The sequence below is a fragment of the Scomber japonicus genome, chromosome 10 (assembly GCF_027409825.1).
Source record: "Scomber japonicus isolate fScoJap1 chromosome 10, fScoJap1.pri, whole genome shotgun sequence".
Taxonomy (NCBI): Eukaryota; Metazoa; Chordata; class Actinopteri; order Scombriformes; family Scombridae; genus Scomber; species Scomber japonicus.
The window spans coordinates 26,040,941-26,055,876 of NC_070587.1; the positions used below are offsets into that span (position 1 = coordinate 26,040,941).

Sequence of the window (14,936 nt, forward strand, 5' to 3'; positions counted from 1 at the left end):
CTCTGAAGGTGTTCCAGGCACATCAACTAGTTGGAGGCCCTGGCACAGAGCCAGAATACACTAGAGGGACAATATATATCTTCAGTATCTTCGGTGTTCAGTATGAAGTATGTATGGGGTCCCTTGCTCAATCTGATGATGCCCCCATGACCTGATCTGGATAAGTGGTGGAAAATGGATGGATAATATATAAATAATATGTCTTGTTCGACATTTTTTTCTTTAATCCGGTCTGATGTCACTATGAGAAGACGGCCTCCTTCAGAAGCAGAGGACATATAGAGCAGGATAGCAAACAGAGACAAAGACTGAGGCTGAGTGGTGCATAGTGCTCAGAAAGAGAAAAACCATGTGTGTAAGGAGGGAGGTGGTGGTGTAGTGAGGTGTGGGTGTTGCTCATTAGTGGCCACGCTGCAGCAATTAGGGGGAACTAGAGGAGCATGCCATTGCTTTGTAGCTAACAGAGGTGGAGTGGACGGGGCGGCAGGGTGACTGGCCTATTGTAGTGCAGCTTGTTGGGGACGTGTGTGTGTGTAGGGGGGCGGGGGGTGGGCAGCCAGGCATTGCATGCTTTGGTCTGTTTCCAGCTACATGTGTGCAAGGAGAGTGATGTTAACTGCCTCAGAGTAGCCTCCCCTCCATATGTTAGCATCATTATTGAAGTTAAGTTGGTAGGTGGACTTACCACTGTATGGTAAAAATATTAACAAGATAGAAATGTAATACTGGCAAAAGGCTCAGTAACATTTAAAAATACACACTGAATCGTTTAATGAGTGGGAAATTAATTCTTATCTTCTTATTTTTCTACAAACAGTGAAACATTCTGACGTTTTAAAAAAAAATTTCATTGAGGCAAACATTCAAAGGATAAGGCTTTTTATATGTTAGCATGACCATTCACACACACACACACACACACACACTATCCTGCTACTGGAAAACACAAATGTGTATAAATCCACCTCTGAAAATAGTTAATAATAATAATATCAACATAGCCACACATAGCCATTTCCTCCTGTATGAGTAAAAACTACAGTGAGCAGCTGTTTTAGAAAAGACTTTTTAAAACTTCAAACTATATCTGTGAGGCATTTTCCTTCAGATTTACATCACAAAAGGAACTTATGGATTGGAGCTGAGAGCTACAGTCAAATGGATGAACACATTGTTGATCCTGTTCTCTTTAATGGGATTTTAAAAACTCTTCCATGACTTCAATCTTCTGAATATATTTTTGAATAACATAAAATCTTTTGAATTTATTTTGAAGAATTATTTTGACTCTTAAATACAGTATTGACAGTATAAGAGACAGGCAAGAGAAAGAGGTATGGTATGTAACAAGATTGGCACCAAAAGATGCATCGAAACAAGTTTATTTTTTTTTCTTATAATTGAAAATCTGATTTTACAACTCAGTGATAAACTTGTTGAATTTTTGTCTATGGATCACTACAAGCAGATACATTGTATAAGCCCACTAGATGAGATGAGCCCACTAGACGAGTTTTCTTGGAACAGAATGTCCTCATCCCCCTTCTGTGAAAGGTGTGAAACCACAATGTCTTGTGTTGACCCTACCAATCAGGCGCAAGGAGTGTGGATGACCTCACTGCTGGGATGCATGAGGTCAATCAGTAAAAGGAAGAGGGTGACAGATCACACTAAAGCCCCAGACTGAGAGGAGTTAATGAAGCTCAGACAAAGGTGCTAATTTTAGAGGAGAGAGTGAGTTTATACTTTGTGTGTGTGTGTGTGTGTGTATGTATGTGTGTGTGTGTGTGTGTGTGTGTGTGTGTGTGTGTGTGTGTGTGTGAACTAATATTCCTTGATATACCAAAAGGAGAAGAATATCACAAGGTATGATTTCTATCACTGATCACAAATTCTTAGTGGATAAGTTGGAATAATATTGGTTCATGTCTTTCAAACAGCAAAGATCTCCAAATAGTGAAATACTGAGAGTAAAAAAAAAGCCAAATTATGTACTGGTTCAAAACAACTGAACTCTAAATTCTTGTTTATATCCTCCAACAAAACCTATGTTTCAACACTGTACTAAAGAGTGCAGGCTTATTGTTTTATTTTGAAATGAGTTTAGTGGAGAACAGTTCTGTTTAATGTGTTCGACTCTAACGTACCACACACACACACACACACACACACACACACACACACACCTACCTGTGCATGCCCATACACCCTGAACTAAAGTGAAAGGAAATGTACTAAAATCAGCCTGCAGGCCTGACTGTGCATAGACTGATAAATGGGGCATACACTGTAGCTTGCAAATTTAACAAGAATATAATGTGCAGAGTCTGATCCATGTGACTCTTGGTTCAATTCTTCTGATCTGGTCTTGTCTCATCATGTTTCAGGTAGCAGGGCTTTAGTGTGTGTCCTCATGCTCTGCAGAAACTATAACTACGGTCCATTTCTTAGATCCTTATTCTAATTTCTATTACAGACCTGACATGGAACAGAAGTCTTGACTTTGCTTTTAGGTACCATGGTCTAGCTTATCTGACTCTTCTGGGCTTGGTCTTAATGTAGATTTAGACCAGCCGGGACTCTTACTGCCAACATCACAGCAGCAGATATGTTTCAGGCAGCACAGAGGCTTGGTGATCAATTTCTGAATTAAAGCATCAAGCACAGTGTGCATAGTGGATGATTAGCCTTGTTTAAATGAGATCTTATGGTCTTATGGTCTCCTACTAGAGACAACCATCAAAAAGTCCAGTTCATGGTGGAATGAATATGCCCACTACATATCACATAAATCTGTTCATTAGATTTTGAGAAATCTTAGTACAATTTAGTGGTTTCCATATGTTTTCTGCCAGGTGGAAAAATATTTTTGGAGTAATGTACTTGTACATATTTTCATTAAATATGAAGCTTCAGTGAGAAAGAGCAGAAACACAGAAAAGAACAAGAGAAGATGTGTCACTATCTGCGAGTGTGAGTCAGTTAAACAGGTGACAAGACTGTGACTGGTTGATTGGTCACATTGTGTGTTTGCTTTGTGGTATTAAAACACAGCAGTATGTTGCAACATTGTGGAAAAAAGAAAGCCTAACGAGTTTCAAACAGCTGTGAAAAGTACAAACTAATCAGTTACAATCAGGAGGAGATATGTGAGGAAAAAGTCAGAGCACACGGTGTTAAAAGTCAAACATCACATCCGAGTTCTGATAATTACACCAGTCTGCATGAAACCTCATCATTTCTTCTCTTTGTTTTAATACTTCTGTGAGTTTTGAGTAGTAGGACTTGATTCATCATGTACTTTACATCTACTGTGAGTGGTGGAAGTGGTCATTTTGGCCTGATAGTGGCACAAGAATAAAAGTCACTAGATCAACAGACTCATAAAGGAACCGTCTTCATCTTCATCTTCACCATAAATATCTACAGCTAACTGTATAGTAGTTGTTGAAATATCTTGTTAGGGCAGAAGTAACTGCCCCAACTGTTCTTTCTCAGTGAGACCCAAAGTTAACCTGTGTCTCAAACCCCAAACTGAGACCAAATCATACACACTTTTTTATGCAGAGTTGTACTGTGCAATAGTTTGAGGCACTTTAGATGTTTACATTCTCATGCAATACCATCAGGGAGGGGATTGCACAGCCACCCCTCCTGATTGTGATTTGTTTGTTGGTACTTTTCACAGCTTTTCTGAATGGTCCCAAATGTATTCTGCAGCCTGAAAATGAGCCCAAATATCCAGCCAGTCATAAAGAACTATCTTCATCAACAAGAGGAACAAAGAGTCCTGCAGCAGATGGTTTGGCCTCCACAGAGACCTGATCTTAACATCATGGAGTCAATCTGGGATTACATGAAGAGAAAGAAGCAGCTGAGACGCTGAAATCCACAGAAGAAGAAGAAGAAGTGTGGTGACTTCTCCAAGATGCAGAAAACAACTGAAGCACTGTGTGCAGGTGGACCAAAGAGAACTGCTGCTGTTTTAAAGACAAAGCTGCTCACAACTAATATTGATTTCTTAAAATGTTTTGCTTTGTGTGACGTTAACTGATGAATAAAAACAGATCCTGGCATTATTTCCGAAAGTGCCAAAACTTTTGCGTAGTATGGTATAAAAACTGTCATTGATAAGATATACTTATTAAAAGTGACAGAGCCAAGGTATGTGTATGTCCACAGTGTGAAACTCACAGTGAGGATGGAGAGCAGCTCTTGGATGGGCAGCTCAGACCTCAGTCGCTCTTTAAACATGCGGATGGTCTGGTGTCTCAGGTAGTAATATGAGGCGATGCGGCCGTGAGTCAGTGGATCGATGGTCCAATCGTCCTGCAGCATTGATAGAAACAACATGGGTGATTGTGACATGTAGTGTAAAAGTGCTTTGAGTGGTCAACAAGACTAGAAAAGCACTATTTAGTACAGTCTATTTACCATTTAAAAACAGAACAACACACACCTCTTTTATTTCCATGCAGTAAGAGCACTCCAGGTCCCGCAGGCTTCTCTCTACCAGGTTGGACAGGTACTTATTGATGGACTCATGGTTGACGTCTTCTAGGCTGTAATAACTAGAAAAGCATATGACAAAGGATGTGATTACAGAAAATACTTTATGTAAAGAGATAGAGAGAAATCCATTTGGCTTTTGTGTATTTTTCCGTTAAATTGAGAACCTTTTGGATAGGGAGACTCAGGAAGGGAAAAATACTGACATATTTAAAATGTGCCAAGTGATGCAGAGAACATATGCTATATTTTGAATTCCACATTTCAAAGTATTTACATGTCCACAAGTATCCCGGTTATGGTCTGTAATGTACTTTCATCCAGAAAAACAAGTCTTAGGAGTATTTTTTAATAGAGCTTTTCTGAACTCCTTCCAATGGTGAAAACCTGGAAAAGTGACTGATAACTCTGGAAAAATCTAGTAAGTTTAATTGGAGGTAAGCTTTTTTGGGTCTGAGGTTTTCTCTCCTCAGTTTTGTGACACTGATGAAGGTTTAACATTAGCTGATTGAATTACATTGGCTTATTTGAGCATCTAATGGACATAACATAAAACAATGGTAGAAAATGGCTTGTTACTACTGTGTTTATATCATTAGGAGTTTTTACTGGTGAGAATCCTGTACGCACTTTTGTGCCTCAGAAAAAAAAGGCCCAGCTGAATGGAAAATGGCCAGTCCTCAACAGCAAATGATTCCCAGGTTACACTATTATTACCTGAAATAAGACAACCAGTGGCCAAAATGGGTTCCATGCTCAGCTCGGCTTCATAAGAGTTACCACATGAGGCTCAGCAGAAGTGTAATCAAAGACAATCTTCATTAGCTCATAATGCCAATATTTGTGCATGGTGTGCGCGAGCCAAATAAAAGAGCGAAGGAAACCAGGCACATGGCTTTATTAAAAGCTGGTAGAAACAGATGCTAAAATCCTAAAATGTATCTTTGTAAGGGGGAATAAGCTGAGAACATTTGAATGGAAGTAATGTAAAATGTATCTTGGCTAAACTGGAGGATTGTTCATTACTGGTGGTTATCTGGTTATTTGGGTGTGTGTTGCTACAGTACACACAGGGTAAGTAAGGTAGCCTAAATGTCCTTTTCCCTAGAAATGCCCTCCAGCTGCTCCAAGAGGGTCCCAAGAACTTTGCCAAACAGATGGTCTCCTCCTGGTTGGATATATTTGGAATACTTCCATAGATATGTATCCATGAATAAACCTGATCAGAAACCTGAGCCAACTCACTTTCAATGACAAGGGCAAAAGGTGTACTGCAGGCTCCCTTTGGATGCTGTATTCCAAACCTCCAACTATACAAGCACTGCATACTGACTTGGCCAGATTGTAACATGCAAGAGTATTAATTAAAACAAAAAGAAAAAAGAAAAGAAAAACAAAAGAAATATCTGCACTATGCCAAAAATACCCAGATGTTATACTGATTCGGAAAAACCTCCCCCATTTGTCTCCAATCATCTGATTAGTCTACCTCGCCTACTGTATCCCACAATGCAAAGTGCTGAAATAGTTACAACAACTTTATGTTGCAGGAACTTTTGATATTCCTTATTGTTTATGAAAATGTATACATTTTTAAACCTGTGTCTTTAAATACAATTTGACATAAACGCTCATAAATCAAAATTGGCTTTGACTATTGTAACCAAACTTGGTCAGTGTAATTGAATGTTTGTATCGTGTAATTGGCTGCTTTGGATTCATACAAAATTCAGTTTGCACTGTCTACCGTGATGATTTGATAATGATCAATTAAACTGGGCATGGCTTATTATTATGAATCTAAATGTCTTGATGTTCCACATTCCATTTCACCTGCACATCCTACAGAGCTAGTTTTTTTCAGTACATCTACTGAATTGTGAAAAAAAAGTTTGCCTCACTGCAACCTCTGGCCAATTCAGAAGTCCATCACTCTTTATGTTTCAAAATGTGCAAAATCAATTAACATGTAGTCTATATCTCCACAGGTCTTCATTCACATTCTCTAGATGGCTTATATGAAGTGTTTGATTGAATGGTCACTCTGCAGTCATATTTGATATCTTCATGCTAAACATTTTATATACTAAAGTATTTGAACCAGCATGACATTTTGACTGTTGAATGTTTGAAGTTTAAACCAACAATGTGTGATGTCATCATTATCCCAAGTTGTGATATGGTCTGTGGAAAGCCATGCCCCAAGTGATGCAGTCAGTCCCCTCTCTGAGGACACAAAAGTCCAGGATTTTAATCCCCAAGTAGCTAATTTAGACTTTGCAATTTATTCATGTTGCATGTTTTGAAATTCTTCTTAAGGTCATATTAAATTGTAGACTGTTTGTTGTGCTTGGACCCCGTTTATTGCTGCTTAGGTCTATATTTAAGTGCATCAACACACTGCCCCCATTCAAATGAATAGGAGTGCTGCATTTTTTCATGTTGAGCTAATGTCAGTCTGAATGCCCCCTAAGGGTGAGCCCAGCCACTTGCATCCATGATCTCATTATGTCTGTTATTACCCAAAGCTCATGAGCATAGGTGAGGTGAGCATTGTAAATTGAGAGCTTTGCCTTCAGGTTGTCAGTCTGGAAATATGCTTGTATTACTGCTGAAGCTGCACCATTTTCTGTCAATCATGAACAAGACCCCAAGACACTTTATTTGCTATAGTCCAGGTCACTGGTTCGCAGCAGAACCATGGCCTTGGACTGAGAGGTGCTGTCTCCTAACTGATTCACACTAACCAATCAAGTGTGGGCTGGGGCTAACAGGTTGATGAAGTCATTGTTATACACAAAAACAAACGACCAAACCTAACACCACTGACATCTTTACACTTTGAATTCCTTGCCTTAAAGACCGTGTAAAGTGAATTCATTTGCTTCTAAACACATTAAATAGGCCATAAATGTATTTCTAAAAAAGGTGTAAAAAGCATTTCAACCATTTAGATTTGAATTGTGGAGCTAGGCTTCACAAACTGTGTTTCAACATTTCTGTGATCAGGATTTAGTGGGCGGGTCTGAAAATCATAAACCCGCCCCTGCTGCTGTAGAGGTATAAATACATTAGCCAGTTAGCTGAGTTAGACGCAGAGTTAGCCGCTGAACTAGCCGCCGAGCTACCAGCTGAGCTAACTGCCAAGCTAGCCGCTGAGTTAGCCGCAGAAAGCTCTCAGACGTAGCATCCATGTTTCTGGAGGTGGTGACTTTGATTGACAGGTGACACTTGGTAGGGGGCGGGGTTTCTGCGAACTTGGCGGCCACACCCACAGTGTTTGGGAGCAGAGAAAAAGGCTAATTTTTACACAACTTTAAAGCCTAATGTCATGTATTTGGCGATTTTTTTAATAATTCAAATTTGACACAACACACTTTTCTATGGTATGTCAAACTCAGAACATTTTTTAAATTTATTCTTACTTTACATGGACTTTAAGATTCTGCCCACAAAACAAAAATCATAGAATCATCAGAATTGCTGACAAGGCATAACCCCAGAGGACACCAACACCCCACTGAGAATGTTATTGACTTCCTTCCCAGAGTATAGACCAAATTGCTCTGAGGGACATGGTCATAGTCCTTCTCCAAGTCCACAAAACACATCATGAATGCATCATTACAAGCCTGAAGACTTGTTCCACTGTTCCATGACTTGGTTAAACTAGGCACCATTTCTACTTAATGCTGGGTTGTCCATTGATCACAACATTCTGGTCTTCTGTCCAAACACAAGATTGAGACATTTCTTGGCATTAAAATAATAGGAGATCCAAAACAATATATTCTTCTTTCTAGCTTCAAAAAAAAAAAAAAGCTAAATTGTTGAACATCAGATCGTAACGCTGCACTCGTTTTAGTCTTGCATGCTTGGCTCCATTCACGTCCACCAAACTATCAATGTGGTAAGACACTACTATCCAGTTTTCCTTATGAGAGATTATCCCATGTATTACAGGAAATTTAAGATGAGACATTGAGAATTGTCTCCTCTTAGCATTTTGATTGTGAGTGATCTGTAATAATCTTTATTGGAGAAGACTGAGGTTGTTGAGCGTATGAAGCAGACTATACTTTGTTAAACTGTGGTTGTGTTCTAGTATTTCTCCCTGTTTTTATGTCTTTTTTTTCCCTCTTGTTTTATGAGGGCCTGATGGGAGGAAGGGTATGAAATGTTGCTTTCTGTTTTGAACGTATATAAAGCCAGGGGGAACATTTAAAAAACAAAACAAACTGTATCCAAGAAGAGCTTAAAGTTGTAGAGAAAAGAACTAAAAGGATTCATAGCAAGGATGAATACTAATAAGTCCGTTAACAGGTGGGGGGAGGAATATTAGATGGAGGTTATTTTAAAGTTGTCTTCATAATGCATGCAAAATTGCCCACTTCTCATATTACATTAACCCAAATGATACCTTCATCATCATCATACGAAACCATTTATCGTGCAGCCGGGAGCAGGGAAGAGGAAATCACATTCACGCTGCTGCGCTGGAGGAGCGGTTGAGACGGGTGATGGCCACATTTAATGTGCGATTAATGTTAAGTATTTCTTTCGTTCCCATTGCTCCGCATGTTAACAGCGCGCACTTCCTGAGCGCCGAATGTGTTTATTACCCAACACATTTTACAGGTCTTTACCGGTGGCATGGCTTGTCTGATTAAGTCATGGCCATTAGCATCATCACTATTAGGCTCCTGATGGCGATGGGAGTCAGCCTGCAGACATTTACGATACCCATGAGACCCCCCTGTGTGTATATGTGTATCTTCGTGTGTGTGTGTGTGTTGGGATTGGGGGGGGGATCAAAGCCTGAGAGAGGTAGTGATAGATTAGCTGTTCAGATATAAAACACAGCTGCATGGACACAGTGGTGTCAGGGGATTTGCACATTCAGAAGCAACATTTAAGACATTCAGTGTTCTTGCATGTAACATGAAGCTGAATGTAAAGGTGCTGATATACAACTGTTGTTTAAAGAGCGTGCAATAAAGGTTAAATATGTTTCTCATACTGCAAACAAATTCTGTTTTGATTTAATGAAATGCCTGTGGGTTTAAATGATGTCAGGTGTCATTTTTTTTTCTTCCTTTATACTTTATGGTTAAGTTTTATAACATCTATGCGATGTATAGAACCTCTTAAAATCACTGCAGTTACATCGAAACACTGAAGCAATAAAAAATTAAAGGAAGCGATTGGGGGCTTAAAAAGGCTCATAAATACATCCAGAGGTACCTTGTGGTGTTGCTGTGGTGTTTATAACATCTATATGATGTATAGAACCTCTTAAAACCACTGCAGTTACATCCAAATAAGACTGAAGCAATAAAAAACAAAGGAAGCGATTGGGGGCTTAAAAAAGCTCCAGGGGTACGTTGTGGTGTTGCCATGTTACAAGCCACCTGGTACTTGTATAGCCAACTAAAAAAAAGAGAGTTCTGTGTGCATGTAAGTCAAATGTGTTCTGAGTGAGTGTTGGACTCCAACAATGGCGTCCCCTGATAGTGATTCGCTGATTTGCTGATTGTGATATTAATGGACAGAAACTCCAGGTTCAACTATGGAGACTTTTCAGTTTTGTGACATCAGAATTGCGAATTTGCTTCCTGCCAGTGATGTAGTTCTACCATGACCTCCAGCACACAGCGGTAGAGGCTGGGAGGAGAGTCAGCACTCCTGAGGCCGTGCTACTCTGGAGTTCACATTCAAAGGAAAAATGCTTCATGAGATTGACAGGAGGCAGGCCCAAGCAGCGTTGGGAGTAATGTGAGTGTTGTACAGTACTGTTGTAAAGAGCTTCCTTATGATAGTCGAGGGGGATTTTAACATTACTCTAAACTATCAAACTCCTCCAGGTAACCAACACAACACCAAACAGTAAAACACAGTTGTCACAGAGAGCATGAGGGTAAGACAAAAAAAAGAGGAAAAGTAAAGTAATTATTGTAAAAAACTGTTGCTTATATAAAGCTTTTACTATGTTACATGTTACTTGTATTATTATTACACACATATTATCTTATAAGCAATATTATTTTATTTTTAACATTATTTTATTTTATAAAGCTATTGCTGAATAGTCTAATCTATAATGATGTAACATATTTTTATCATTGTATATTTTCTATCAAAAATCTTAATCTGTAAATGTAGTACAGTATCAATATAAAGTAGTATAATATGTAAGTAGCCTAAAGTACAAGTAGCTTTTAATACATGTAGTTTTGGTTCTTGTACTGCTTCATTTACAGTTTAAGATTTTAAACACAATATATAAAATAATAACAGAGAAAAATGATGCATTATGATAGATGAAAGTATCCAGCAGGGAATAAAACAGCTAAAATAAGTTCCAACTTGACCAGACGATGTTAGTCCACTGTGCTTATAATACTTGTGCACTCTTACCTAAGTGCAGGACTGTCACTTTAAACAAAGTCTTGTTAGTGTGGTATTATTAGTTTAAACTAAAGTACTTAGTAGTGTACCACCACTAAACTAAACTGAGATTGCTTAGGACCCCCAAATCACAATCTGCCCCTGATGACCAATCAACCTATGTTCCAACCCTCACTTGTAGTCATGAGGTTTGGGGAGTTACCATGGATACTAGCGGCTGGAATAAGTGTCCTGTGCAGAGCGTCTGATAACATTCTTAAACACAGGGTGAATAGCTCAGACTTTAAACCACTTCTGATTGGTTGATGTGGTTTAGGCATCTGATCAGGACACCTTCATGTGGAGGTATCCCAGGTACATCTCATTTAGAGGAGGAGACCCTGGACCAGACCCAGAAGAATACTGTAATATTCCATTTGAGCTGGACATGCCTTCAGTCAGAGCAGGAGGAAGTAGAACAAGAGAAAGGTGGGTATAGGATAAGTAGCAGAAAATGAATAGATGGATGGAGATTCAATTTTATGTCATTTTCATGACTTTTAAAGACCTGTAGATAATGTAGATGATTATAAAGTACTGTATATGTTGTCATGCTGTAAAACGCTCACATTACAAGTACCTAATAAATAAGGGCATTCATTAGAAGTCAGTACTGGCTGACTGATTGTTAATAAGAAATAAAAACACAGTACTAATTGTACTACTGCTACTACTGGTCATATTACTTCCACTAATAAGCTTGTAATGATAGCAGTGGTGGTACTAGTATTGTGTCCTGGGTCACAGTACTGTCAGAGAGATTTAAACTATTGTGTTAAATTATAGGGAGAGATGGGAAGGTTAGCTGATGTACAGCAGGAGGATCATATCAAAGGTCCTGGTCCAAACTCAAAACCAGGACGCTGTGTTTATATAGTGTCTATTTACCAAAAGAGGATCTGGAATGTTGCTTGAGGCTTTTCCCACAATCGTTCCTGATGGAAGACTAAATGCTGTGTCATTGTTTTGATGAAAATGGTCTGACACTGAATATGGGCACAGAATCTTAGCTTCAATCCCAGATGATCAGCATCAGGTTATAGAGACCTGAACTGGTCGAATCCTTCAGCCAGGCCGCAGTCAGGGTCTGAATGGTAAATGTGGGCTGACAGCCGTGTAAATACCAACAGGCTGGAATGTTCTGGAATGGTCTCTGTCTACACAGCAGATGTTTGACTGAAGAGCACTGCTCTCTTCTAACCAGGTTGTGACAATCAGCCAAGAATGTGTGCATGTGTGTGTGTGTGTGTGTGTGTATTTGCTTTAGTTTTTCTCTGCGTGAGCTACAGTTGTTGTTAATGATGTGAGGTGTGAGCAGGTTTTTTATTTCCTGACCTGGGGTTCATCACCAGCCGTCTGAAGAAGTAAGTCCAGGTGATGTAGTCCATTGCATCTTGCTTGGAGGCGATGGTTCCTGCAGCAATCTCAGCATTCAGATGGTCTGACAGCACACTGAGGAGGCTGAGGATGCAACATACAATCAATCACACACTATGGTCAAGACAGATGGTCGCCCACCTATAGCCTGGTTCTGCTTTCAGTTTCTTCCTGTTAAAAGGGAGTTTTTCCTTGCTGCTGTCACCAAGTGCTGCTCATGTGGGAATGTTGGGTGTCTTTAAATTAAATTAAAGTGTACAGTCTAGACCTGCTTTATGTGGAAAGTGCCTTGAGATGACTTTTGTTGTGATTTGGTGCTATATAAATAAAGATTGATTGATTGATTTGCAGAGAGCCTTATTATTATCAATTATTAGGGCTAAAATATGAATCAGGATACTTTTCTGGTACCATATATTGTATGGCAATTTGAATGTGCTTCTTTGTGTAAAAGAGCCTGTTTGTGAACTAGATTCATGTATAACAGGTACCCATGTTTGTTTAAATGTCCAGGCAGTAGATCCTCAGTCTTTTAGAACATAAACAACAAACATTGGACTGTTACCTGGACTCAACGGGGAAAGGCTCGTAGAGGAACTTCTTGTAGAAATCCTTCTTGATGTCGTGGACGAGGATGACCGCTTTGCCCTGGTCGTCAAACTGAGGTCGACCCGCTCGCCCCATCATCTGCAGAACATCTACACACACACACACACACTCACTCAAAAACCTATAAATACAGGGTGACTTTTCCTTGTCACCAATTCTATTCCAGGACTTGAATCTGAACTATTTCTAGATGTTGTGTTTGCTTTGCTGTTTTGTGGTCTTGCTGCTGGCACCAGTATAAATGAGTCTTACCCTCAGCGTATTTATAAAGTTGAATTGTTTAAAATACACAATTATAATGTACAAATATAACTTCTGTCCTGTTGTGGTGGGTTAACAACCTCCACATCTGGACTGTGTACCTGTGATGGGGTAGTCCACGTAGCGCCTGGATTTTCCATCATAGTATTCGGTTCCCTTGACTACCACCAGGTGAGCGGGGAAGTTCACCCCCCAGGCCAGAGTACTGGTGGCAATCAAAACCTGAGAAAACAGACACAGGTTTATTGCAATGACATTACATAATACATAATATTGAAATGTATTAAGAATAAAAAATATCAACATGTATGAAGTTATATGTAGATTAAGAGTAATGCAAGCGTTGAGAAAAACATGGCTATTATATAAATGTACATACACCTAACTGTTTAAATTTAATAAGGAAACATTAAACTGTACGTCCGAAGAGATGGAGGTGAAGCTAAGATAAATGGGGCTTTATTCATTTCGTATCATGCTTAACGTTAGTGGATCATAACATATCAGGTCTGGAATTAATCAGCAGACATCGGTTCAAGATGAGACCAAACTTTTCTAAGGATGTCACTTTTTGAGCCATGTCAGAATGTTTCAACAGACTAGATAAACCTTGTCTTTAAATGCCTACTGCTGTAGTTTCAGCCCCTAAAAAAGGCTCACAAATAATATCAGGGTCACTTGCAGCCCCTGTCGGCCCTATCAGCTAACTGTGAATCACAGCAACCACGAGAAGCTCCTTCAGCATAGAGCCAGAAATGTGCACCAAACATATGAGGCTGACACACAGACACACACATGTGATCATTTACTTGTGTGTATTTTCTGTATTTTATTGAATTGATAAAACAAATTAAATATCCAAATAAAACTAGTATCCACAGACAAACTGTACTGATCGTGTCTGAAATAAAATGTAAATTGTACAGCACTGGTGTACAGGGTGAGGTATACCTGGATCTTGCAGTTGACAAACAGCTCCTCCACAGTCTTGCGGTCTCTCTCGTGCAGGCCGGCGTGATGCATGCCGATACCAAAGGCCAGCGTCAGCTTCAGGTTGGAGTCCCTCACTGTGGCGATGATCGCTTCTATCTACAGACAATCCAAAACACACATGATTACAAATCTGTGACAGTCCCACATCCACTTACTAACTGACTGACTGATAGATCTGTGTGTGTTACCCACTGACAAACCAACTCAGATCAGATCTCAAGTAGCTTAAGATCTGTATGATTTCAGTTTAACACAAAGATCCATCAACCTCCAAACACTTCCATCATATTAAAAATGTCTGCTTCTACACCAAATAACTATTTCATTTTTTAACCAAATTCCATCTCTGTGTGTATACAAAATAACAATGAAAGGTTATATTATATAGCAGGAGTGCATGGTACATTTAAGCTCTCAACTCAATTAAAACAGTGTGACAGTGTTATCAACCATTCCTGCCTTTTTGCCTCAATGCATGTCTCTTTGCATGGCAAGAAGGTAAAACAAGAATGTTTTTTTCATGGACAATAATAATATTAATATTCCTGGAAAATTATAATAGCAGATACCAACTTTTCAAAAACTAGAAGTAATGAGCGATTTATCTTTAAATTTATTCTTGTCAGGGTCCAAAACAAAAGCAGGTTCCATACAGCAGCATCTGCCCATCACACACACACACACACACACACACACACACACACACACACACACACACACACACACACACACACACACAC

The 14,936-nt window shown here is 39.3% G+C and overlaps 1 protein-coding gene across 1 annotated transcript in view; it reads right to left on the bottom strand.

Moving 5' to 3' along the window:
• Positions 1-14,936, bottom strand: part of ascc3 (activating signal cointegrator 1 complex subunit 3) — a 166,075-nt gene that overhangs the window by 12,864 nt on the left and 138,275 nt on the right. Inside the window, exons 31-36 of the mRNA XM_053326740.1 lie at positions 14,155-14,292; positions 13,305-13,425; positions 12,899-13,031; positions 12,292-12,417; positions 4,460-4,571; positions 4,195-4,329 (exon numbers count right to left, since the gene is read on the bottom strand). Coding sequence (XP_053182715.1) covers positions 4,195-4,329; positions 4,460-4,571; positions 12,292-12,417; positions 12,899-13,031; positions 13,305-13,425; positions 14,155-14,292 — 765 coding nt within the window. The remainder of the gene's footprint in view (positions 1-4,194; positions 4,330-4,459; positions 4,572-12,291; positions 12,418-12,898; positions 13,032-13,304; positions 13,426-14,154; positions 14,293-14,936) is intronic.